Here is a 23,828-nt window from a genome sequence, read left to right as displayed (position 1 = left end):
GGGGGGAAGCGCCGCTTTAAGGGGCAAACCCTTTACACACACACACACACACACACGCACAGACACGCGCACACACACTCCACAGCTACTCACCAGGGCCGCCTGGCCCTGAGGGCTCCTCACGCACCGTGGGCAGCGTCTGCTCCCACGCAGCCCAGTTCACCTCCTCTACCCTGCGGGCCACAGGGCAGCTGTGAGGCTCCAGGAGGCCGAGGCGGCAGCGTGCTCTGCCCCAGGAGAGGGGCCCCCGAGGGGTGCACACCAGGGCTGTGAGGACGACGGGGCTTCTCTCCGCAGGACACTGGGCCACCCAGCAGCCCCCGCGAGCCCCGTCCTCTCGGCTCTCAGACTGCCGCCCCGGCCAGGCGCCCACCGGGGGGAACAGGCGTCTGTCCCCTCTGGCTGTTCACGGCGACCTGGGTTGCCCCCAGCATCCAGGGAGGAGTTTAGATCAGCTGGATCTGTGTGTTCCCAGGTTCTGGGGCCCTTTCACGGCTACTCTACGTGGCTAAGACCCTCCACCCTTGCTTGGCTGCTACCTCAGGAAAGTGTGTTGCTGGCCGAGCACTTGTCACCAGGTTCCCGCCCCCATGGGAGCGTCTGCTCTCCGTGGAAGGATCTGTAGCCTCCGTGGTCAGGACGGGGGCGTTGGGAGGGCAGAGCAGACCAGCCGGGGCAAGTTTAGCATGCTCTAACCCGAGGATGCCTCTGGCTTCTTGGCCTCCTAACTGTGCCCCATTTCAGGCCAGAAGGAGTCGGTCAGGGACCACTGGGAGGGACCTCCAGTTTCAGTCAGTGGGACAGGAAGGTGACCAGACAGGAAGAGCAGGCAGTGGAGGCCGGGCCTATGAGATCCAGCATCGCTGACCTCGCCTGTCCAGGGCAGAGTCCCCTGGCGCTCCGAGGCCCTGCCTTTCCCACCAGACCTGACTCCTAGCCGCTGTCGCCTGGTTTTCAGCAAGGTCCCCAGGCCGCCCCCCAGGCTCTCCACTCACCTGAAGCACCAGCGCTCGTCGGGGCGACCGTCCGGCCTGGTGCCAACTGTCAGTTTCACCCCTGCCCGCTGCTTCTTCCTCCTGCACCACCAGTAGCCGTTCTCCATCTCCAGGACAGAGATGGCTTTCTGGGGACAAAGGATACATCAGACAGAGTGGCCAGCACTTTACAGTAGAACTCTGCATCTGCTAAGTGCATGGATTTGAATCCAGCCCCGAGGTTTGATTACCTATGTGGTGTCAGGCCCTGCATCCCTCTGAGTCTCTTTCCCACTTACAGACTGAGGCCAGTATGCCTTGAGTGGTTGCTGGAAAGTCGGCATGTGACGAGTGCCCTACAGTTCCTTGCAATTGCAACGTTACAGGTTCTAGAATTCCACCAGGTATGGAACGTCACATGTGCCTGCTGCTATCACACAAGCGAGCTGGGGGCGGGGGGCGGGCACAGAACTTTGCAGGTGAGGGGCTTGCCCAAGGTCAACGGTGAATTGGTCACACAGTCCAGCCCCCCCGGGCGAGGTTCTCCCTGCACCAACTGCCTAGGCCCACCCCCGACCCTCCCCAGTCAAGAAGCAGCTCTTGCTTCCACGGCAGGCAGGTGCCACATGAGCTCCCAGCTACCCGAGCCCCTGCTCCCAAAGCTCCTGCAGCCTGGGCCAGCCCCAGGATCGTGCATCCCGCCTGCCTCGTCCACCAAGCCTGTCCCACGGAACAAGCGACGAAGGGGGCTATATGAGGGCGGGGTCTCCGTCTCGTTCTCCGCCGGGTCTTTAGAGCCTAGAACTGTGCCTAGCCCTGCACTAGTCTCTCAGAAAGCACTTAATACTAATGATGACGGTGGCTAACACGCTGAGCACCTACTGTGTGCCAGGCACCGCCCTCAGGCCTTACTGCAGCCTCACGTCAGCCCTGCGCAGGAAGGAGTGGCCGAGGGAGGCCCCGTGAGGGCCGGACCCACTCGGGGGCCCAGCTCAGTGGGTTCTGCGCACTCCTGCCGGGCCCGGAACGCTGGAGGGGACGGGGCACCTTGCCGGGCACCTGCAGCTTCCAGATGCTCCAGCTGTCGCTGGCGACGCTGCTGACGGTCTCGCTCATGAGGGCGACGAGCATGTTGAGCAGCAGGACGTAGGTGAGCAGCACGTGGGTCAGAAGCAGCAGCAGCGCCACCCCACGGAAGCGCAGCTGGGCCTGGACGGCCAGCTCGCCCATGCCAATGGTGAACTTGAACAGCTCCAAGGAGGCGTCCAGGACGCCCTCGTACGGGGCCGTGCTGCCCTCCACGTCCCCCTTTCCCGCCACCTCCGTGGTGTTGGAGCCCGCAGGGGCCCTGGGGTCCTGGGCCTCCCGGCTCAGGCTCACCAGTGCTGAGGAGATAAGCCGGGGGTCCTCAGCCTGGGGAGACCAGCGGGCAGACTCGAGGGGGCGCAAGGAGTGAGTGGGGGACGGGGGGCCTTTACCTACAGCGAAGCCGAAAAGGAAGACCAAGTAGACCAGGAGGAAGCGGAGCAGGTCCCGCAGGATGACCTAGAAGGCACGAGCCGGTGGGGGGTTCAGCTTGGGGGAGGCACCTGCCTGCCGGGCCCACGAGGAGCCCCCCGGGGTGCGGTGTCCAGCCCTGCCCGGTCTGGCTGCACGGGGCCACCCCTGCCTCTCACCTTCTGGATCATGACACTGTAGATGCCCGTGTGCTGCAGGCCGCGCGTGTAGTACAGCAAGTTCATCCAGCCCAGCGCCAGCGAGCACACAAGCAGGGGCAGGTACCACTCGATGGCCAGGAAGCACAGCACCTGGGACAGCACGGTGAGCAGCGCCTGGACCAGGCTGCGTGGAGGCAGGGTGGGGTCAGCTCGTGGGCCTCCTGTGGCCAGCGCTGACCCCCGCTGCCGCTGCCTCCGCGGTCTCAGAGATGAGAAGTTCCGCCTCTGTCTGGGACTGGATCCAAGCATCCTGACCTCCACCTCGGGCAAGGCATTCAACCCCCGTGGGCCTCAGTTCCCTCCCCCGTACAACGGGGGTAACAGTAATAACGCCCGGCTCGGAGAGTGTCGGCGAGGATTCAGGGAGGCACGCGTGTAAAGACTTCAGGCTCCACTGGTGCGGAGTGAGGGCTTGGTCGATGTGACTACCATGCTCAGGGCCCGGACTGGACAGCCGCCCGACTCCGGGGTCTGGCCTGTGAGCTGCTCCCAGCCTCCTGGAGCTCCCTGGCCCAGGTTCCTCACCCCCAAAGCCCGCCTGGTGCCCTCTCCCAGGCAGGAGACAGGGGAGGAGTGAGGCCACACGTACAAGAGGATTTCAAAGTAGCTGTCCATGAACGAGATCCAGATGAACAGACGGCGCCTCCAGAAGTACCACAGCTGCGGGGGAAGGAGGAGGACAGGCCGTGACACCTGCTCTCCAGGCCACAAGCAGCCCCGCTGCCCTCAGGGCCGCCAGCCGGCCTGCTTGTAAAAGTCTCGCCAGGACCACCTCAGGGGCTCGGGCGGCAGCTTTGAATTTTGGGGGTGCTCATGAGTCCTGCTGGTAGCTGAGAAAGTTTGGACCCTGTTTCCAAAAAGTGCAGACACCCAGACAATGCCAGGGGCCTGCTGTCTCCCTGTGGGTCCAGGTGGAGGGCTCACACTCCGCGTGGTGAAAGAGGCTCCTTTCCCTCCCCCGCCCTGGCCTCACAGGGACCACCGGCTGCTCCAGCCAACCTGGCCTCGGTGCCTAAGTCCTGCCCACCCTCAAAGACTCACTCAAAGAGTCTCAGGGCCACGGCCCAGCCTGTCTCCTGCAATCGGGCAGCATCTTGCCCTGAAGAGGCCGTGCTGGAGGCACTGGGCTGAGTTCCCCCTGCCGCCACCCTTCTGTGCTCCCCAAGTGAGGAATGAGCCAGGGACCTGGGGTCAGGGGCTTCCGGCTCCATTCCCAGGGGAGCAGAGCCACTGCCAAGGAGTCATAGGAGATATCTGCTGCCCCCTGGGCACCCCAGAAAGCACAGCAGGGAGGGTACCCAGCCCAAAATGCAAGGCCGGAACCCTCGGCCCTCAGCTGCCCTGAGGCTGGCCAGGGTGGGACCAGGTGTGGGATTCAGCTTCCCGTACATGGAGGGACTGTCGTGAACTCCCTCTCAGGCTGCTTGTAGCAGAATTCCAGGTTTGGGGTGGGGGATGGGAGGAGCCCTCACCTGGCCCATGAGGATGTTGGCCCCCACGAGCAGCATCAGGATGTGGCCCAGCAGCAGCATGGAGTTCCCAGCAGTTCCTTCCAGCGGGAGGAAGTCCTGCACGAAGACACACTCGGGTCGGGCCTGGGGTCCCCCCCCAGCAGCTCCCCGCTGAGAGCGAGGCTGGGGGCCCATTCCTCGTGAGAGCTGTGGGGAGGCCCCCCGAGCAGCAGAGCAAACATGGGCTCTGGAGCCAGACTCCCTGGGTTCAGATCCCAACTCCACCACTCACAGCCTGTGTGACCCTGGGTCAGTTCCTTAAACTCTCTGTGCCTTCCTTCCCTCAACTGTAAACTGGCGATGATGAGTTCAGCATCTCAGAGGGTTGTTGTGAAATTAACTAAATACGTTAACACACGTCGTCAGTCACTCGAATACTTTCTCACGTGTGCTGCACGCTCGGTAAGGAGTACTATCGTTGTTGTTACTATGTTGTTACTTCCATATCATGACCAGCTGCGTAAGCGCCGTGGGCAGGCCGCCAAGCGGTCTGGCCTCCGGTCAGCATTTGCAGAACGGGGTTGTAATCCCTGCCCCATCTTCTGCCAGGATTGTTTCCAGGAGGCCTCCCCAGGATGTGCCCCTCCCTGCCTTGCCTTGTCCAGGGCAGGCTGGTGGTAGGTGACAGCGGTGAAGATGGACACGTAGGTCAAGTAACACAGGAAGTTGAAGAGGAACCTGGGGATGAGCAGATTCCACTTCGCCTGCAGCAGTTTGTTCAGTGGCTCCAAAACCACCATTCGGTGCCGGTGCTGGGACGGGAAGGTGAGAGCCAGAGGTGCATTCAGCAAGTACATGTGGAGGCACCAGGGGAGAGCGAAGAGGGTGCGGAGACCCGAGCGACCCCTCCCCGCCGGCCGCCACCCCACCCTCGTGGCTGTGGAGTGACAAGTCCAGAGCAGGTGCTGGTCAACAGAGAGGCCCCCAGTGGTAGCCACCGGGACCCCGGTGTGACCCCTGTGTCGGGTGGGACCGGCCCGTGTGGAGCGAGCGTGTGCCCAGCGGCCGGGTTCGCACGTGCAGCCACACCCCGACTGCTCGGTTAAAGGGCAGGGGCGGCCCTGCAGGCAGCCCCGAACTGTGGACCTTGCAGGGAGCTCTGCCAGGCCCCCTACGCACACCCCCGCCCCCGGGGTGAAGCAGGCTCACCGGGCTTTGGCAATGAAAGGCGATGATCTCCAGCACTGAGTTCTCCTCCCAGCTGTCCACAGAGGCCAGGTCATACAGCGACACCCGCACAGGCCCGTAGGACCACTCCGTGAACTTGCGGGAAAGGGACTGGCATGGCCCCAGGAACTCCCGCTGCAGGATGTGTCTGAGAATCTACAGGGCAGGCACGTGAGCTTGGCGTGCACAGAGCTGCCCACTGCCCAGACACGCGAACATGCCCTGCACCCACGGGTCCTTGCGCATGTGAACTCTTACACAGGTCCACGCTCACTCAGCCACCATGTAGACGCTCCCACCCACCCGCCTTTGCCAGCCTGCCTCTTCCTTCCGCACTCCTGCCCCAATGCCTCTTTCCTGGACACTCATATGGCCGAGGGACCCCCAATCCAAGGGTCCTTAAGGCCCCATGAGATCAGAGGCTACCAGTTACACACGTGTGTGCACGTTTGTGGCCAGAGTCTAGAGCTTTCAACAGACTAGAAGCCACCCCTAACCCGGACAGCTCCAGAAGCAATTTGGTCTTACAAATGAGGAATGGTGGGGAGGCTTCCCAGATGGGGGAGCGGCTTCCATAGGCCACACAGCCATGCCTCTAGATGGCAAAGAGAGGTACCCACACCCCAGGGACCTCGGAGGGCAGGAAAAAAACATAAAACTTCCGCTTATGTTTATTTTTATCTTAACCTTTAAAAATACCTGTGTTCTAAGCATTGGGCCCTGTGTCGGCTGTGTGGGTTGTAAGCTCCCCTAATAATAAGGATCAGACAACAGGAAAGTCGTTTGGGAAAAAAGTGAAGCTGGATCATGCTTTTCTTCTTTTTTCTTTTTTGCCGAGCGGCTCTTAGTTCTCCAACCAGGGATTGAACCCGGGCCCTCGGCAATGAAAGCAAAGAGTCCTAACCATCAGAACACTAGGGAAGTCCCTTGTGCTTACTCTTTATAAGAGTAACCTATAACTTTCAGATAAATCAAAGTTTTAGGCATTAAAAATCAAACTGCAAAAGAAAAGTCTGGAAGCAAATATGGATATGGAATATACACACGTACACACATACACATGCACACACACAAAGTTTTAAAACCTTGTAGAAGGAATTAAGCAATAGCAAAACCAAAGAAAAGATAACACTTGGATACATAAAAATGTAAAAATTCTGTGTCGCAAAAAATGCCACAAAAATTTTTTTAATGTTGAACTGGGAGAAAAATTTGCAACTGTTATAGTAAACAAAATGATGATACGTTCGTTATCAAGAACACTTAGCCATCAATACGAAGAAAACCTGAGAGCTAAGAACATGACAAGACTGTCTCCTAATCAAGAAACCCAAGTGACTTTAAAAATCCCTGGGAGTTCCCTGATGGTCCAGTGTTTAGGACTTGGTGCTTTCACTGCCATGGCCTGGGTTGAATCCCTGATCAGGGAGCTAAGATCCTGTAAGCTGCGCAGCCAAAAGAAAATAAATAAATAAAATCAAATCCCTGTTTTAAAATGTAATATATTCATTCTGTAGCTCATATATAATTTATCAGTAAACACACACACAGGAGAGGTGCATGCTGAAACTGTTCTGAGCTAGACACCACCCCAGGCTCTTTCTGCAGAAATCCCGGGTTGAGTCCTGCTGCTTCCTGGAAAGGGGGGCTGGCCACTCACCTCAATTTTGCCCTCCTTGGCGGCCAGCTTCAGGGGCGTGAGGCCCTGCAGGTTGGGGATGTCCTCGAGCTGCACCGTGGGGCAGAGGCGGGCCCCCGCCTGGAGCAGCCCATCGTACATGCGGGTCACCATCTCCGTGTTCTCGGCCGAGTCGTCTGCGATCATCACCAAGGCGTGCAGGGCCGTGTTGCCCAGCGAGTCGGCGGCCTGCAGGCTGGCGGGCTGGTGCGGGTTCTCCAGGAGGTAGGTCACCACGTCCCACTGCTTGGTGCACGCGGCCAGGGAGAGGGGCATCTCACCTGGGGGCCGAGGGGACAGCTTGGGCCTCGGGCCTCCCAGCATCCACCTGCCTGCTTCTCACCCTCCCTGGACCTCCTTGAGGTGGGTCAGGCGCCCACAGGAGAGGATGCGCACAGCGTTGGGGTCCCGGGCCCACCCAGGCCAGCGCAGTGAGCGGAGAAGTCCCCGGGCCCCGCATCCTCCTAGGAGCCCCAGTCAAGGTGGCTCTGTCCAGCTCTGACCCAAGGGAGAGGGGCCCAAAGCTCTTCACCATCTAAGGGAGCAGAACGGGAGCCTGCCAACCAGGGTTCCCGCCCCCCGCCTCTTTCTCTTTGCTCTGCCGGGGCCCAGACACCCCTTTCTTCAGGCCCCGTCTGGTCTAGTCTCCTCACACACCAGTTCTACGCCCCCGTTCCCCTGCCCTGGTCTGAGCTCATGTGTGGTGAGCTTCCTTGGCCAGACAAGGATAAAACACCTCTTAAGACAAACTGCTTTTGCAGGCGGCCTAGCTATTAGAAGCATGAGCCTCAGGGTCAGACAGATCTGGGTTTAAGGGTCACATTAACCCTGTGACCTTGGGCAAGGCCTTACCCCCTCTGCAGCTCAATTTATCCAAGAAGGCTCCTCACCGAAGTAGAAGCAGGTCTCTTGGCTTTTCTTCTGGAAGAACTGGCCACAGGCCCGGGCATGCACGTCAGCCCCATTCTCCACCAGGAGCTTCACACACGGCAGGCTCCTCTTCTCGATGGCGATGTGCAGGGCGCTGTGGCCTCGGTAGTACTCATCTGTGCACTGGGCGTTGACCAGAGGCCGAGGATTGCCCGAGTCCCGGTCAATCTGCAGCAGCGGCTCAATGCAGGCGTTGGTCCCGTCCCGAAGGTTCAGCACGGCCTTCATCAGGCATGTCTTCCCCGTGGAGCCCTCTGTGGGAGGAGGGGGGGGCACCGTGGTGCTCAGGCCACCCACCCGCCTGTACAGTGAGCCTATGCCCCAAAGTACCCCGGCTGGCTGGAGGGAGCTAAGACTCCAGCCAACAGGTGTTAGAATACCAACAGGTATGACTACAGTTTCTGCCCTAGAAATTAAGTTTCTAAGACAGAGTTCGTCATGTGTGCAACACTATCTACACGAGAACATTTGGAGCAGTATTTCTTTTTTTTTTAATTTTTAAATTTATGGCTGCATTGGGTCTTCGTTGCCCACGGGCTTTCTCTAGTGGCAGTGAGCAGGGGCTACTCTTCGTTGTGGTGCACGGGCTTCTCGTCGCGGTGGCTTCTCTTATTGCGGAGCACGGGCTCTAGGAGCACAGGCTTCAGTAGTTGTGGCTCGCGGGCTCTAGAGCACAGGCTCAGTAGCTGTGGCGCATGGGCTTAGTTGCTCCGCGGCATGTGGGATCTTCCCGGACCAGGGCTCGAACCCGTGTCCCTGCATTGGCAGGTGGATTCTTAACCACTGCACCACCAGGGAAGCCCTGGAGCAGTATTTCTTAAGTGGCTCTACCACTTAATGACTCTGTCTCTTCTGGGCAAGTCACTTGGCCTCCTGTTTATTTATTTATATCTTTGGCTGCACTGGGGCTTCGCTGCTGCGCACTGGCTTTCTGTAGTTGTGGTGAGCGGGGGCTACTCTTTGTTGTGGTGTGTGGACTTCTCATTGCAGTGGCTTCTCTTGCTGCGGAGCATGGGCTCTAGGCGTGCAGGCTTCAGTAGTTGTGGCGTGCGGGCTCAGTAGTTGTGGCGTGCAGGCTCAGTAGTTGTGGCTCATGGGCTCTAGAGCACAGGCTCAGTAGTTGTGGCCCACTGGACCAGGGATTGAACCCATGTCCCCTGCATTGGCAGGCAGATTCTTAACCACTGCACCACCAGGAAAGCCCCTCGGCCTCTCTTAACCTCAGTTTTCCTCACTGTAAAATGGGACCCTTCAGGGTTATTGTAAGGATCACATGGAATTATATACAAAATTCTTAGCCCACAGAGGGCCTGGCACACAGTGTGTTGAGGCTGAAAACTACACACAACCTAAATGGCCACCAATAAGGGGTTAGTTAAGTAAATTGTGGTAAATGTACAGGATGGGAAACTCTGCAGGCTGTTACAGTGACTGAGTTAGAGGCCTGTGTACTGAAATGGACTAAGTTGGGGGAAAGCCCATTACAAGCACATCATTAGGTATTTACATCAATGGCATGGCCCCATTTATGTAAATATATGCCTAATGTATTTAAACAGTTTGAAAGTATGTACCCCAAATCATTATCGGGGGTCCAGGATGACAGACTGGTTTTATCCTTAGCTTTATACATTTCGTTACTATTTGAACCTTCTAGAAGGCACACATGTTCTTTCCCTAATCAGATATCCCCAAACAATACAGATACTTAGATTTGGGGCAAAGAATGCTCTGAGATGGATAAAGTGTAAGGTACGTGTGTTAGATCTCAGCGATGCTGTTACTGAAAAAGAGAGAGAGACAGGGAAAGGCTGCCTTGAGGAAGGCCGTGAACATCCATCCGTTCGGCCACTGAAGCGGCTGAGGGCGGCAGACACAGGCTGGGAGCCAGTGGGGTGAGTGGAAGAGGGAACGGGCTGTCCTCACTCTGTCAGCAGGGCCCCTGCAGTCATCCTGGCAGGAGGGCTGCTAGAACTCCGCCCCTGCTCGCCCCTCAGTTCCTGACTGTGGCCAATACCCAGCGGCAGCCTGGTCTCAGCACAGCACACGGCAGCTCTGGCCCGAGCAGCAGGCCTACCTGTGTACTCCGAGTCCGTGAGGTACTTGCTGGTCCGGCGCAGGTACTCTGGTAGCCCCACCAGATCCTCGGGGACCCCCCGGGCCACCACGCTGAAGAGCCGGTCACGGTCGAAGCGGTTTGGGTCTGGTTGGCTGTGGGGGGATGTGGTTTATGACTGACGCTGCAGGAGAGCCCTGGGCCCCCAGAAAGTCCTGCTTCCCAGGGAGCCTTTTCTGGGGCCCAGGAGCCCCTTTTGAGAGCCTCTATGCACCCAGGCAGACCAAGGAGACCGCAAGTGCTCAGACCCCCGGAGCAGGGGCCTGTCTGGGGCACCGGACCACGCGTCCTGACTGCAGGCGTCTCCTGTCATTCGCCAGGTGTCCCGCTGCTCGCAACAGCCTCATTATCCATTTCAGCACAGGAGCTCGTCATGGCTCTTGAGCCGGGCTCCGGGGCGGGGCGGGGCTACCAGAGGTGCCCACAGACTGTTGAGGGCCGTACGTGCCGCTGGCCTCACCAAGAAAATCAAGAAAAGCCCCACGTCCTCTCCGAAACCATCTATGGACGAACAATGGAGTACCTGCCCCTTTGGCCCTCACTTCTGCCCTGCGTGAGTAATCTCTATTTTCTCCATCAGACAAACAAGGAGGTAGAGTCACTTTCCCAAAGTCACACGGCGCAGAGCTCACGGGCTGTGGGATGCTGGCTGTTCAACTAACTCTAGACCCCGACTCCCAACCCCAGAGAGACTCCAGGCTGGATGGATGCGGGTTTCTCAGAGATGTGGGGTCCAGAGCGGACACCAGACACTCACAGAATTTTCCTGAGAAGCCACACCTCCGGGAAAGGCCCCAGGAGGTGCTGGTAGCCCTTCTGAATCCAGCGTGTGTGGGCATCCCCGCCTGGGCTCGCCCCTGGGGCTCCTGGTACCACGACCAGCAGAAATGAAGGGACAAGAAAGGGGGGACTATTTGATGCTTTGGGGACCCTCAGGTCTGCCATGGAATGGATTAACCAAGAAAGGGCTGGGGGCTCTGATGAGTGGGATTATTGGGATCAGTCGTGTTTTAAGCCATGATCGCGTGATTGACAGGGCAGGAAGCTGCCCGGCCAGATGCAGCATCACCCGTCCAGCAGACCATGCGGCCACGACGTGACCAATAGGTCACTGCGGCTGACTGGTGAGTCCCGTGGGCAGTCCGGCCGGGGGAAGTGGCTATTTGGACAAAGCACTTCCTGTCACAGGGAGGCATCACGGTCCTGGTATAGGGAGGCCCCACGGGAGCACAGATTGAAGCACCAAAGGGCATCGAGGGGCTGGTTCTGCCTCGGGCAGCCTCTCCCCGCTCCCAGAAGCCTTGCAAGCATCCTCTCCTGCCCTGGTCTGAACCTGACCTTGGTCCTGCAGCACAAACAGGACAGGTGGCTCTGGGCTGGGAGGCCGAGGCTGGGGGCCGAGTCCCAGGCATGAGCAGGGAGGGCGGGGCTTCCCTGGCAGAGTGCTGCCTGGCCCACGCAGGTTCTCCAGCCTCACATGTCAGACTTCACACTGTGGGGATCCAGGTGCACCCTTCCCCCACACCCACAGGACCAGAGGTGGCGCTCCCGTGAGAGTGGCTCCCACAGTCTGAATTAGAAGACATCACGGGAAAGTCACAGTGAAGGTGGCTCTGAGCAGAAGGCCACCGTCCTCAATCCCCAGAGTCCACGACCCCAGGGCAACAAGTCCAGCCTTGGAGCAGAGCCCGGGAACACCCGGGACATTTTCAGATGTCCTTGATTCTCTTGAACTGGAGCGTGGATCTTGCTAGCACCCCCCGCAGGGACTGTGGCTGGGAAGGGGACAGCACCAACAAGGGACATGCCAGGAGGTGAAAGAGTATGTCCCTACAAGAAGAACACAACCCCAGGAGACAGAAGGCCAAGAATGGGGAAGGTTCTGGAAGGAGCAGCCCCAGAGAGCAGAGCAGGGTTCAGCCTGTCGGGCCCAGGAGCCATCAGAGCCAGACCCAGGACCCCCAAGGCTGTGGCACAGGGGCACTGGGGCTGGGCTAGGCCACCCAGTCTGACTCTGCTGGAGGTGAGGCCCCCGGGCTCCCCGCGCCCCGCTTGCTGCCTCACCTGGCACCTGCCCCCTTTCGGAAGTTGAGGTTCACTTTGATCTGAGGCGAGAAGTTCCGGTCCTCGCCCTGGAATGGTGACTCCATGGGGGGTGGCCCGGCACCACCGCCCAGTTTTCCTTTGTCCACCTGGGCACCATCTTCTTGGCCCCCATCTGACGTCTCAAGCCTGAAAGCGGGCGGGCTGGAGGGCGAGGACATCCTAAGGGGAGGAGGCTGCTCCTTCCGGCTGGAACCCTGTGGGGACAGAGATGTCAGAGGCATCTGCTTCTCCCAGCAGGAGTGGGGGCAGGAGGGCTGGCTGAGGCCCGGGCCCAGAGAGGTTTAGAAGCTGGGTACAAGCAGACCAGCCGCCAGCCGGGAGCTCGGCCCGGCAGGAGCGGGGAGGGGAGCAGGAGAGAGGGCCAGGATCTGCTGGAGGAACAGGGGCCACAGCTGTCCCTGACCTTCCCTCTGGGACTTCCTAATCCCTGAGAGGCCACAACCCCTGGTCCAAAAACATCTTGCCCAGTGGCCAATATTTACATCAAAAAAAAAAATGCAGATTTGGGTGGGGCAGGTCGCTCAACCTCCCACACAGGGGGTGTGGGGTGCTCTGGGGAAACCGTTGGAAAACCCCTGGCCTATCAAACCCCTCATTTTGCTGCCAGGAGGACCAGGGCTCAGAAAGGGGAAGTGACTCTCCCAAGGTCCCAAGCTGCTGGCAGAGCCTAGTCTGAAACCACCGCGGCCTACCGTGAGGTTCCTCTGAAGTTCTCAAAACCTTTCAGGGCCCATCTGTACTTGCAGTTTCTGAGGAGTGCCACCTCTGTGTGCCTTAGGATCTCTAGGGGCTTCACAGCAGGAGGGAGACGCCTCGCTGGTGCCCAAACCCCCCTCATCCAGCAGCTCCCCGGCAGGCCCGAGGCCAGGCTGGGGAGCTCAGCTCACCCTCCCGGGAGAGCTGAAACCACAGCCGCCAGCGCTCGCCAGGGCGCGGCCCCAGGGCGGGGAGGGGGAAGCCCCGGGCCCCCCCCCCAGTGGATGGGCAGAAAGAAGGAAAATGAGTCCAGAGCTGGGGAGGGGGGAGACAGCGGGGCTGGCAGGGAGGAGAAGGGGGCAGGAAGCGGAGGGTGGGAGGGTCAGGGCCTGGACCATCTTCTGCGCAGCTTCAGCCCCGGGGGGGGGGGGGGCGGGGGGCCGGGGGGGGGCATCTTCCCACAGCAGCAGGAGAGGCCGGGGCCTGTCGACTGCCTCATCATGCAGTTTCGACCTTGCGTCTTTCTGCCCACCCTGGGGCGTCCTTCCCGGGCCACACGCCATTCAGCCTGGCTGATGTCCCCAGCCCTCACCATTCTGCCTCCCAGCCCACTGCTCCCAAGTCTCCGCAGCAACAGCTGTTTGCCCAGCCGCTGTACCACCGGACCCCCCATCCTCCCGGCCGGGGAGGAAGGATCTGGTAGGCCAGGTGGAGAAGAGAGCCGGAGCCCCTCGAAGACCCTGGCTCAGGGCTGGGGGAGCAAGGCGTCCACCCAGGCTTCCCGGCCGCCACCCTTCACCGTCAGGATTCGGGGCCCGGGCCCCTGGGAAGCCCGCATCATCCCTGACTCACCGGCTCGGCGGAGGCTGCGCGCGGCGCGTCCGGGCGGGCGGCGGAGCTGCCGAGGAAGTGCGGCTCGGAGGGGCGCGGAGTGGCTGGGAGCCGCGCGAGCCGGCTGGGTCCGTCGGCGTTCCGCACGCTCAGCCCACCCGGCCCGCGCGCCTGGCCGCAGCGGGGTCAGCTCTCCCGCGGCAGGACCCGCTGGCCGGGAGACTGACCCTCCGGACCATGGGCCACACCCTCTCTGGGGAGACACGCCCCTCCTCCCACCCGCCCCCACCCCACTGCCTGCCGCTGAGGCCCCCAGATGCGGGGGGGCAGTCTGAGGCAACCCTTGGGTGCGGGGCCCTGCCTCGGGGGGAGCTGGCGTGTCGCATGGGGCGGGGAGAGGACTCGCCCCACTGCACGGACAGGACTCGCCCCACTGCACGGACATCCGCCCCTCCCCTTCCCCACCACTTGCCCCCCAGCGGCCATGTGGCTCAGCCTGGGAACTCGTTGACCCGTCGCAGGGCAGGGAGAGCTGATGTGGACGCCCCCCGGAGAGGAGAGACTCAGCCCAGCACCTCCCCCTGGAAATGCACCCCGCCCACCCGACCTTCCGGGGCCTTCCCCCAGCCCCCCAGCCCCCCAGCCAGGGGCCCTGACGGCCGCTGCCTTCCTTCCCTAAGCTAAAGGCGCTTCCAGCACCAGCCGGCAGGGGCGGACAGGAGGCCGACTTGGGTTTCGAAATTAGACCTCCCTTCCAGACCAGCCCTGGTCCAGACTCAGCGCTGGGACTTGGGGACGCAGCCACCATCCAAGTAAGTATCCAGCCCTAGGTCACCTCCCTCTCCCTCACTCCTAAAATCCAAGCCGTCAGGATCCCCACACCCGGCAAACCTACCAATTTGTCTCTATCTCTGCCTGATCCAAGCAACTATCATCCCTGCCGGGGAGACCACAGCTGCCTTCAAGCTGGTCTCCCTGCTTCACTCCTGTCCCCAACACCCCCATAATCGATTCTCCTTACAGCAACGAGAGTGATCTTTCAAAAATGAAAACCAGATCACCTAACTCCCCTCCCCCCAGCTGGTGGCTTCCCTCGACACTTGGAGTAAAAGGCAAAGTCCATACGAAGCCGGTGCAGTCTGGATGCCCTTCTCCACACTCCACCTTCATCTCTGATTGAAGGTACACACTACACTCCAGTGTAAACACCTGTGCTGTCCAATGTAAGTTCACCAGCCACAGTGGCTATTTAAATTTAAGTCAGTTACAATAAAATTAAATCAAACATTCAGTTCTACAGTCACATTAGCCACATTTCAGATGCTCATAGTCACATGTGGTTAGTGGCTGCCACACTGGATAGCACAGAGATAGAACTGTTCCATCACAGCAGAGAATTCCATTGCACAGCCCTGCTCTAGACATTCTGAACACATTTCAGTCTCTCCAGATGCCATGCTCTCTTCTGTTGCCTCCAAGCCTCCAGGACTTTGCACAAGCTGTTGCAACTGCCAGGAACACACACACACACACACACACACACACACACACACACACACACAAACACACACTGCCTTGCTCTAGCCAATTCCTACCTCTCTGTTTAAACATCACTTCCTCTGGGTAGCCTTTCCTAGACCCCACTGTGTGTTCCATGACACTTTGCATTTCTCTGATCATAACTCATTGTCCAGTATTGTTAACATTTACTTTATCATCTGGCTTCATCTTTTTTTTTATAAATTTATTTATTTATTTATTTTTGGCTGCATTTGGTCTTCGTTGCTGCACGTGGGCTTCTCATTGTGGTGGCTTCTCTTGTTGCGGAGCACGGACTCTAGGTGCGCGGGCTTCAGTAGTTGTGGCTCGCGGGCTCTAGAGCACAGGCTCAGTAGTTGTGGTGCACAGGCTTAGCTGCTCCACAGCATTTGGGATCTTCCCAGACCAGGGCTCGAACCCGTGTCCCCTGCATTGGCAGGCGGGTTCTTAACCACTGCGCCACCAGGGAAGTCCTGGCTTCATCTTTAACAATAACAGATACCTTGTGAGCGGTCACTATGTGCCAGACGCTGTGCTAAGTGCTTTACGTGCAACTCTCAGAGCAACCTTATTTCACAGATGAGGAAACTGAGGCTGGGCAAGAGTAGATACCCTGTCCAAGGCCACGTGGCTGCGAGGTGACAAAGCAAGGATTCAAATCCAGAGCCACACATTTACCCACCAAGCTCTCCAAGAGGTGAGATCTTGCTTTTTTTTTTTTTTTTTGCTGTATCTCATCACCCAGCACAGCGTCCAGCCCCCAGTTGGTGCTCAGGAAGGCTTTGAATTATGATCATAATGCAGAGGGCATTACTGTGCTGTTGGGGAAAAATTAAAGAGTAAGTGGAGACCCTCAAGTCCTTCAGAGGCATCACCACATCAGGTGACAATGACAGTTGGCAGACAACTCTAATTGCAAATCAAGTTTATAAAAAGTTCTCAGATTAGCAGTCATCGGGAAGATGCAAATCAAAAGCCACAATGAGATACCACTTGACACCCACTAGGATAGCTATAATTTAAAAGACAGATAATACACTACATTGTAAATCAACTATACTTGGATAAAATAAATTTTTTAAAAAGACAGATAATAATAAGTGTTAGTGAGGATATGGAGAAGTTGGAACCCTCATACACTGCTGGCGGATTATATGGTGCAGCCACTTTGGAAAACAGTCTGGTTGTTCCTCAAAAAAATTAAACATAGAGTTACCATATGACCCAGCAATTCCACTCCTAGGTAAGTACTCAAAAGAAATGGAAACTTAAGTCCACACGAACACCTGTACACAAATGTTCACAAGAGCATTATTTATAATAGCCAAGTGGAAACGACCCAAATGTCCATCAGCTGATGAATGGATAAATAAAATTCTATCCATACAATAGAATATTATTCAGCCGTAAAAAGGAATGGAATAATGATACATGCTACGACAGGGATGAACCTTGAAAAAATTAGGCTAAGTGAAAGATGCCAGTCACAAAGGATTTATATTGCATGATTTCATTTATGTGAAATGTTCAGAATAGGGGACTCTACAGAGACAGAAAGTAGATTAGTGGTTGCCTAGGGCAACAGGACTTGGCGGGTAATGGGGAGCTGAAAGGTACAGGGCTTCTTTTGGGGGTGATGAAAAATGTTCTAAGTTTGATTGTGATGATTGTTGTAAATATGCCAAAGACCATTGAATTGTACGCTTTAAATTAGAGAACTATACGTGAATTTTATCTTAAAAAAGAAAAAAAAGGTCCTCTGAGCAGAGAAGAATTCCTGTTTTTAGTGGGAAATGAATCAAGCAGAGAAACACAGCTTCCTCAATTCCAAGGCCGCTGCACTCATGTTTCAAAAAGCTTCAACCAGTCCAGTCTCCATGCAAGGAAAATCTCCCCCAAGCAGTCTTTAGGCTCAATCTTTCCATGTGTTCCACTTCACACTTAGTAACTTTTTGTAAAGGCATGTTTTTTCACTTGAATTGATTTTCAGAGTCGATTTTAACAAAAACAAGTGAGAGGTTCAAAAAAGGTGCAGCAGGGGACTTCCCTGGTGGTCCAGTGGTTAAGACTCCGTGCTTCCACTGCAGAGGGCATGGGTTCCATCCCTGGTCTGGAACTAAGATCCCGCATGCCGCGCAGCCAAAAACAGAAAAAAAGAAAGAAAGAAAGAAAAAAGTGCATCCGAGATATCCTCTGGAGTGGGGAACTAAGGGTGGAGGGTGGGAAGGCAACTTCCTTTTCGATATGCATCATTTGGACTATTTGAATTTTTTACCACTGCCTTTAGAAAAACAAATATGGCATCTCTTGGAGAGTTAAACAAGCAAACAAAAAAACCCAACTCAACTGTGCAAGAGATGTCTGAAGCCTGTGCATAATTAATGTAAATTCTAAAGAGAGGTGGGAGAGAGGGGTCCAGAGTGGGAAGGAGGGAATTGCTCTGGCCTCGGAGGGAAGGGAGGGTGGGACTTGGGGGGGAAGCAGGGTGCACAAGCCAGAGCCTGCACCTTTGCTTCTCCCAAAACTTGGTCCAGAGCCTGGGCTGGGCCTGTTTACTGGCCAGATGCAACCTCTCTGAGCAGCTTTGTGTCTGAGACTGACAGAGAAGAAATAGAAATAAGCCAGTTTAGGAGGCTGGACAGGCTTCCTGGAACAAGGGAGACAGGGACTGGAGTTGAGCAGAATCGTAATGGGAGAGGAAAATACTGGCTGAGGTGGCCCTGGCCCTCAGAGGGCCACGGAGGCCAAGGGTGCCTCCTGCAGGAGAACGGGACCGAAGTCCTGCTGCTGTGGGTGGGGCCCTCCTGGCCTGGGAGGCTTCTGGCTCTCAGGGAAAGCGAGCTGCCCCTTCCCACACGGCCTCAGCGCCCAGCAGGCCACTGCTCAGCCAGGCCCAGATGTGGGGCCTCTCTCCCGGGACTCAGAATAACCACAGCCAGGCCGAGGGCTAAATCCGGGGACCCAGTCCCAAGCGCATAGCCTCTGGGGAATTTCCCCGACCTCGGGCTGGATCTGGGCCCGTCATAAGCAGCCCCCGCTATTGGCTAATAGATGACTGATTTTACTACTGAAAAGACCGGGAGAGAAGGATATTCTGTCGTCTGGGAGACAAGAATAGAGAAAGGGGGTGTGGGGAGGCGGAAGCGAGATACAGACGGGGCAGAGAGAGGAAGCTCTGGTCAAAGGGACAGAGTCAAGCCCGATTAGAGGGGCATAGCCTGAGGCCAGATAGGCAGGCCAGAACCAGCGACAGCGACAGGAGAAAGACCAGACGCAGGCTGAGTCAGCCTGGACCAAGGAAGCATCAGATAGCCTGACCGAGATAAAGGATGAGCCGGGATGCGTCCGAGGTCGAGCCAAAGAGCCCGCGGTCAAGCACCGAGGGGTGAATGCCAATCAGGAGACCAAGCAGGTGACGCAAAGGGCCCGCCTCCACGCCTCAGCCACGCCCACACCCGCGACTCCTCCCCTCCGCGCCTCAGCCACGACCACACCCGGGACTCCTCCCCTCCGCGCCTCAGCGTCGCTCGCACACCCAGTTTCCCGAGGGAGCCCCTCCCTTCGCGTCCCCTCAATTACCCGCCCAGGTGAGGCCCCGCCCCTTTTCCCGACGCGCCGCGGGAGCCAGGTGGCCGCGGTCCTGCTGGGCCTCCAGGTAAGGACGCGGTAGGAGCGCGGCAGAGCATCCCCGCTGACGCCCCCCTCCCCTCCCCTGTCACAGCGCGGGAGTGCGGGCGTCCGGGCTGTGGCCCCCGCCTCCGTCCAGGGGAGCGGGTGCGCGCCCGCGGGGCGCACCCAGCGGGTAGGGAGGCACCTGCCTCGGGCTTTCTGGGCGTGGGCAAAGCTGGAGGCGCGCGCTCGAGCCGGCGCCTCGGAGGCTTTCTCTTTTTTACGCCCCACCTCCACGCTGGGAGGGAGATGTGTGGGCGTCTCGATTTTTGAGAAGCGGAAACGGAGTCTGAGGGGTGAAGTTAACTGGCTCGCTCTCGATTACAGCTCAGTTCGCAGGTGATGGCGGTGGGATTGGAAGCGGGCGGTCCCGTCTCCTTTTGCGTTCCCATCTCTTTTTTTTTTAAAGTCAGGTTTATTGTAGTATAACTTACACCCTTTAAAACTTTAATGTGCTTTGTAATTTTTAAGAATTTACACCCCTTTAAAGCCAACAGGTCAGAGAATTTTGACAAAAATATACAAGCATGGGCTTCCCTGGTGGCGCAGTGGTTGAGAGTCCGCCTGCCGATGCAGGGGACGCGGGTTCGTACCCCGGTCCGGGAAGATCCCACATGCCGCGGAGCGGCTGGGCCCGTGAGCCATGGCCGCTGAGCCTGCGCATCCGGAGCCTGTGCTCCGCAACGGGAGAGGCCCCAACAGTGAGAAGCCCGCCTCTACCGAAAAAAAAAAAAAAAAAAATATATATATATATATATATACAAGCATATGACCACCACAGTGGTCAAGATACAGAACATTGTCATCACCCCAAAATGTGCTCTGGTGCCCCTTTGCCTGCCCCTCCCCCACCGCCATGCTCTGGTAACCACTGATGATTTCTGTCCTCTACATCTGCGGTCTCCACAATGTCATGTGAGTGCAGTCACACAGTATGTGTCATCCCTGGCTTCCTTTAAGGTCCCACATGTCTTGCTTTTGCTGCAGTTCCCCTTGGCAGTGTCTGACCACCTCCCAGGCCCCTAGACTTTAAGGAAAATTTGTTGTCCCTGCCTGGGGCTAGTGCAGGCCTGGAAAGGAAGGATGTTTTGAAGGTGCCTTAGTCCATTCAGGCTGCTACCACAGACTAGGTAGCTTATAAACAACAGACATTTATTCCTCTTAGTTCTGGAAGCTGGGAGTTCAAGTCAAGGCCCCAGCATGGTCACCTACTGGTAAGGACCAGGATGGTAGCCAGGGCCTTCTCCCTGTATCCTCACCAGATGCAAGGGCAACATCCCTCTGGGTCTCCTTTATAAGGACACTAATGTCATTCATGAGGGCTCCATCCTCCTTTACTAAGCACTTCCCAAAGCCCTATCTCCTAATACTGTCATCCTGGGCAATAGGATTTCAACCTGTGAGTTTTGGGGGGGACACAGACTTTCAGACCACAGCAGAGGGAAGGACAAGTTGACTCAAGAACCAGGGACAGGAGTGCAGAACAAGAGTTTAGGACGTTTCAGAAATGCCACTCACATTTAGACTTTATCGTGTAAGTTGTGGAGAGTGAGTTAGAGTTGACTGTTAGACCCTCCCTCATAGCCCCAGGGTGCCCCAGGGGGCTGCCTCAATGTTAAAAACCCATCTCAGAAGAGAAGTGTTGTTGGCCAGGAAGGCTGAGTGTCCAGGCCAGCACAGCCTGAAAGCAGCACTTGGGTCCAGTGAGTTGGAGCGAGAACAGGAAAGCTTATGCATCGGAGTCTCCTTTGTTTCTCTGCGTGGTCTCCTTTGGTCCCAGTTCCACTTTTTCTGTTTGTTTTGGGGGGATCTCTGCCTTTCATGGAAGAGGTTTTCCTCGAATGTCTGGCACCAGAAAGCCAGCTGTGTGGATGGGGCTTCACTGAGCATACTCCATGGGTGATGTCACAGTTCCCACAGTTTAGCAGACAGGTGTCCACTTCATTCCCCCCAGTCAGCAGGGCCTCCTCTGTGCTTGGGTTCCCAGGGCACTAGGTCTCAGCTTCACTACTGAGTTACGAGTGGCCATCCACCGTCCATGACGCAAACACTGCTGGCCGTGCCTCTGCCTGGTCTCCCCTCCCACTCTCTTTGTCCCTGTGGATTTACTTTTTTTTTTTTTTAATCTTCTATGATCACTTTAGAGGGGCTTGGGAGGAAGCCATTTTTAAGCCATGGTTGTGATGTTTTATTTCTTTTTTCAAGACAATCTGAAGTCATCCCCACCCCCTCTGCCCACAGAAGGTGAAGAAGTTGAAGTTGGGATAATGTGCAGACCACCCTTTGGAGGTGTTTCATTATACAGGGAAGCAGGGAGGTGGCACAGTAACTAAGGAGACATGAGGTCAAGGTGGGTGGGGATTGTTTGTTTAAAGATCAGCTGTCCATGAAATGACAGATTCTGTTTGTATGCTGATGCATGTCCAGTGGTCAGTGCAGGGGGAAGGGTACCTGCAAGAACAGAGACCTCAAGAAGGTGAGAGGATGGCCCAAGTGGAGGTTTTCATCTCTGTTCATGGAGCGAGAAAAGGAGTCAGGTGGTCCAAGTGTAGACAGGTTTCAGGCCAAGGGTGGGAAGGTCTGATGGCTGGTGTTTTCTCAAAGAAACGTGAGGTTAAGGTCACCATCTGGGAGTAAGGGTGTGGGAAGGTTGAAGAAATAGAGCCTATCATCTCTTAGAGAAATGAAGAACTGCAGGGCAGTGCTCAAACCCCTTCGAGTTTTGTCGTCATGAATTTAAAATGAAGCCAGTCAGCTGAGGTGTGTGATACCCTCCCCCGAAGGCAGGTGCAGGACTCTTCCAGGCTTCAGGTTTTGCTAGGTGACTAGGGAAGAGGAAGAGGTGTGTTTCCAAGGGAGGGTATATGCAGGGATCAGACCCTCTCCTCCCTCCCCCACCCCAGCAGCTCCCAGGGCCCTGGGTACCCCAAGGCTAAAGGGGTTCCCAGCCTCTCTTGTAAATAAGCCAGGTACCACATGACAGCTGGTGCACAAATCTGCCCGAGCCTGAGAAACTCAGGGAGAATGTCAGAGAAGGAAAGAGAGGGAAGGGGCTTTCCAGAGGCTGAAGTAGGGGGCATCAATTAACCTCCAACCCAGAGAGCTGATCCTGCCCAATAAAGGGCTCATGCCAGGGGCTGGGGCTCTGAATTCACTTCTGTACCTCAAACCTGCAGAAGTGCCAGGGCTCTACCAGCTCTGAACTCATGTGTGCAAAAGTTATTTTAATTCTGACTTCAATGGTTGGTTTTATGAAAGTATTTCCCCTTTTTCTTTGTTCTTAGCTATATATATTTTCCTTTTTTCTTTTTTCTTTTTTTTGGCTGCACCGTGTGGCTCGCAGGATCTCAGTTCTAATTAGAGTTTTTGTCTTTTTTGGATATATGCCCAGAAGTGGGATTGCTGAATCAAATGGTAACTCTATTTTCAGTTTTTTAAGGAACCTCCATCCTGTTCTCCATACCCTCTCCAGCATTTTTTATTTGTAGACTTTTTGATGATGGCCGGTGTGAGGTGATACCTCATGGTAGTTTTGATTTGCATTTCTCTAATAATTAGTGACTTTTTGTTTTGTTTGTGTTTTTGTTTTTGTTTTGCGGTACGCGGTCCTGTCACTGTTGTGGCCTCTCCCGTTGCAGAGCACAGGCTCTGGACGCGCAGGCTCAGCAGCCATGGCTCACGGGCCCAGCTGCTCCGCGGCACGTGGGATCTTCCCGGACCGGGGCACGAACCCACGTCCCCTGCATCGGCAGGCAGACTCTCAACCACTGCGCCACCAGGGAAACCCATTAGTGATGTTTTTTAAAAATTTTACTTATTTTTGGCTGTGTTGGCTCCTCCTTGCTGCACACGGGCTTTCTCTAGTTGCAGCGAGTGGGGGCTACTCTTCGTTGTGGTGCACGGGCTTCTCATTGCGGTGACTTCTCTTTGTTGTGGAGCACGGGCTCTAGGCTCATGGGCTTCAGTAGTTGTGGCTTGTGGGCTCAGTAGGTGTGGCTCTCAGGCTCTAGAGCGCAGGCTCAGTAGTTGTGGTGCACGGGCTTAGTTGCTCCACCGCATGTAGGATCTTCCCAGACCAGGGCTTGAACCCATGTTTCCTGCACTGGCAGGTGGATTCTTAACCACTGCACCACCAGGGAAGTCCCAATTAGCGATGTTATTAGTTAGCACATCTTTTCATGTGCTTCTTGGGCACCTGTATATATTCTGTGGAGAAATGTCTATTTAGGTCTTCTGCCGGTTTTTTGATTTTTATTGAGCTATATGAGCTGTTTGTATATTTTGGAAGTTAAACTCTTGTCGATTGCATCATTTGCAGGTATTCTCTCCCCTTCCATAGGTTGTCATTTCATTTTGTTGATGGTTCCTTTGCTGTGCAAAAGCGTATAAGTTTCATTAGGTCCCATTTGTTTATTTTTGCTTTTATTTATTTTGCCTTTCCTCCCCTCCATTTTTATCTCCTTCTTCCAGGACTCCTATTTTCTAAGTGTTACCACTTCTACTTTTATCCTCCATATCTCTTAGCTTCTGTTTTATACTTTCTGTTCCTTTGTTCTTTCCTTTTTCCTTTTGGGGAATTTCTGTTCTTCCAGTTCACTAATTCATTCTTCAGCTGTCTAATTCATCCATTCAAGAGAATGTTTAAATATTATTTTTTAGTCCAACTATTACGTATTCAACCTAGTCTCTCTTATTGGTTCTTTTTGATGTTTTCTTGTTTTGTAGTTCCAGTAGCTTCCTTCTATCTTTTAACATGTTTATTAACCTAATTTAAAATTCTTATTCTGAAGCTAATGCAGTGTGTAGCTTTTCTCTTGAAAGTGGTGATGTCCTTAACCTGTGGGATCTGACCTGTCTCCAAGTAGATAGTGTCAGAATTTAGTTAAATTGTAG

At 55.9% G+C, this 23,828-nt stretch overlaps 1 protein-coding gene across 5 annotated transcripts in view; it reads right to left on the bottom strand.

The window, feature by feature from the left end:
• Positions 1–13,962, bottom strand: part of TRPV2 (transient receptor potential cation channel subfamily V member 2) — a 16,921-nt gene extending 2,959 nt beyond the window's left edge. Inside the window, exons 1-14 of one of the 5 annotated variants that reach the window (XM_029211936.1) lie at positions 13,749–13,962; positions 12,159–12,394; positions 10,056–10,189; positions 7,939–8,232; positions 7,031–7,329; positions 5,353–5,526; positions 4,800–4,955; positions 4,165–4,260; positions 3,282–3,352; positions 2,651–2,816; positions 2,453–2,519; positions 2,022–2,359; positions 996–1,123; positions 94–173 (exon numbers count right to left, since the gene is read on the bottom strand). In XM_029211936.1, coding sequence (XP_029067769.1) covers positions 94–173; positions 996–1,123; positions 2,022–2,359; positions 2,453–2,519; positions 2,651–2,816; positions 3,282–3,352; positions 4,165–4,260; positions 4,800–4,955; positions 5,353–5,526; positions 7,031–7,329; positions 7,939–8,232; positions 10,056–10,189; positions 12,159–12,358 — 2,203 coding nt within the window. In that variant the 5' untranslated portion in view covers positions 12,359–12,394; positions 13,749–13,962. The remainder of the gene's footprint in view (positions 1–93; positions 174–995; positions 1,124–2,021; positions 2,360–2,452; positions 2,520–2,650; positions 2,817–3,281; positions 3,353–4,164; positions 4,261–4,799; positions 4,956–5,352; positions 5,527–7,030; positions 7,330–7,938; positions 8,233–10,055; positions 10,190–12,158; positions 12,395–13,748) is intronic. The other 4 variants (XM_029211937.1, XM_029211938.1, XM_029211939.1 and 1 more) reach the window with 4 other exon arrangements.
• Between the last annotated feature and the right edge of the window lie 9,866 nt (positions 13,963–23,828).

Source organism: Monodon monoceros, unplaced genomic scaffold, assembly GCF_005190385.1.
Source record: "Monodon monoceros isolate NGI ecotype Baffin Bay Population unplaced genomic scaffold, NGI_Narwhal_1 Super_Scaffold_9, whole genome shotgun sequence".
Lineage (NCBI taxonomy): Eukaryota > Metazoa > Chordata > Mammalia > Artiodactyla > Monodontidae > Monodon > Monodon monoceros.
This window is presented reverse-complemented; position numbering and strand designations above follow the sequence as displayed.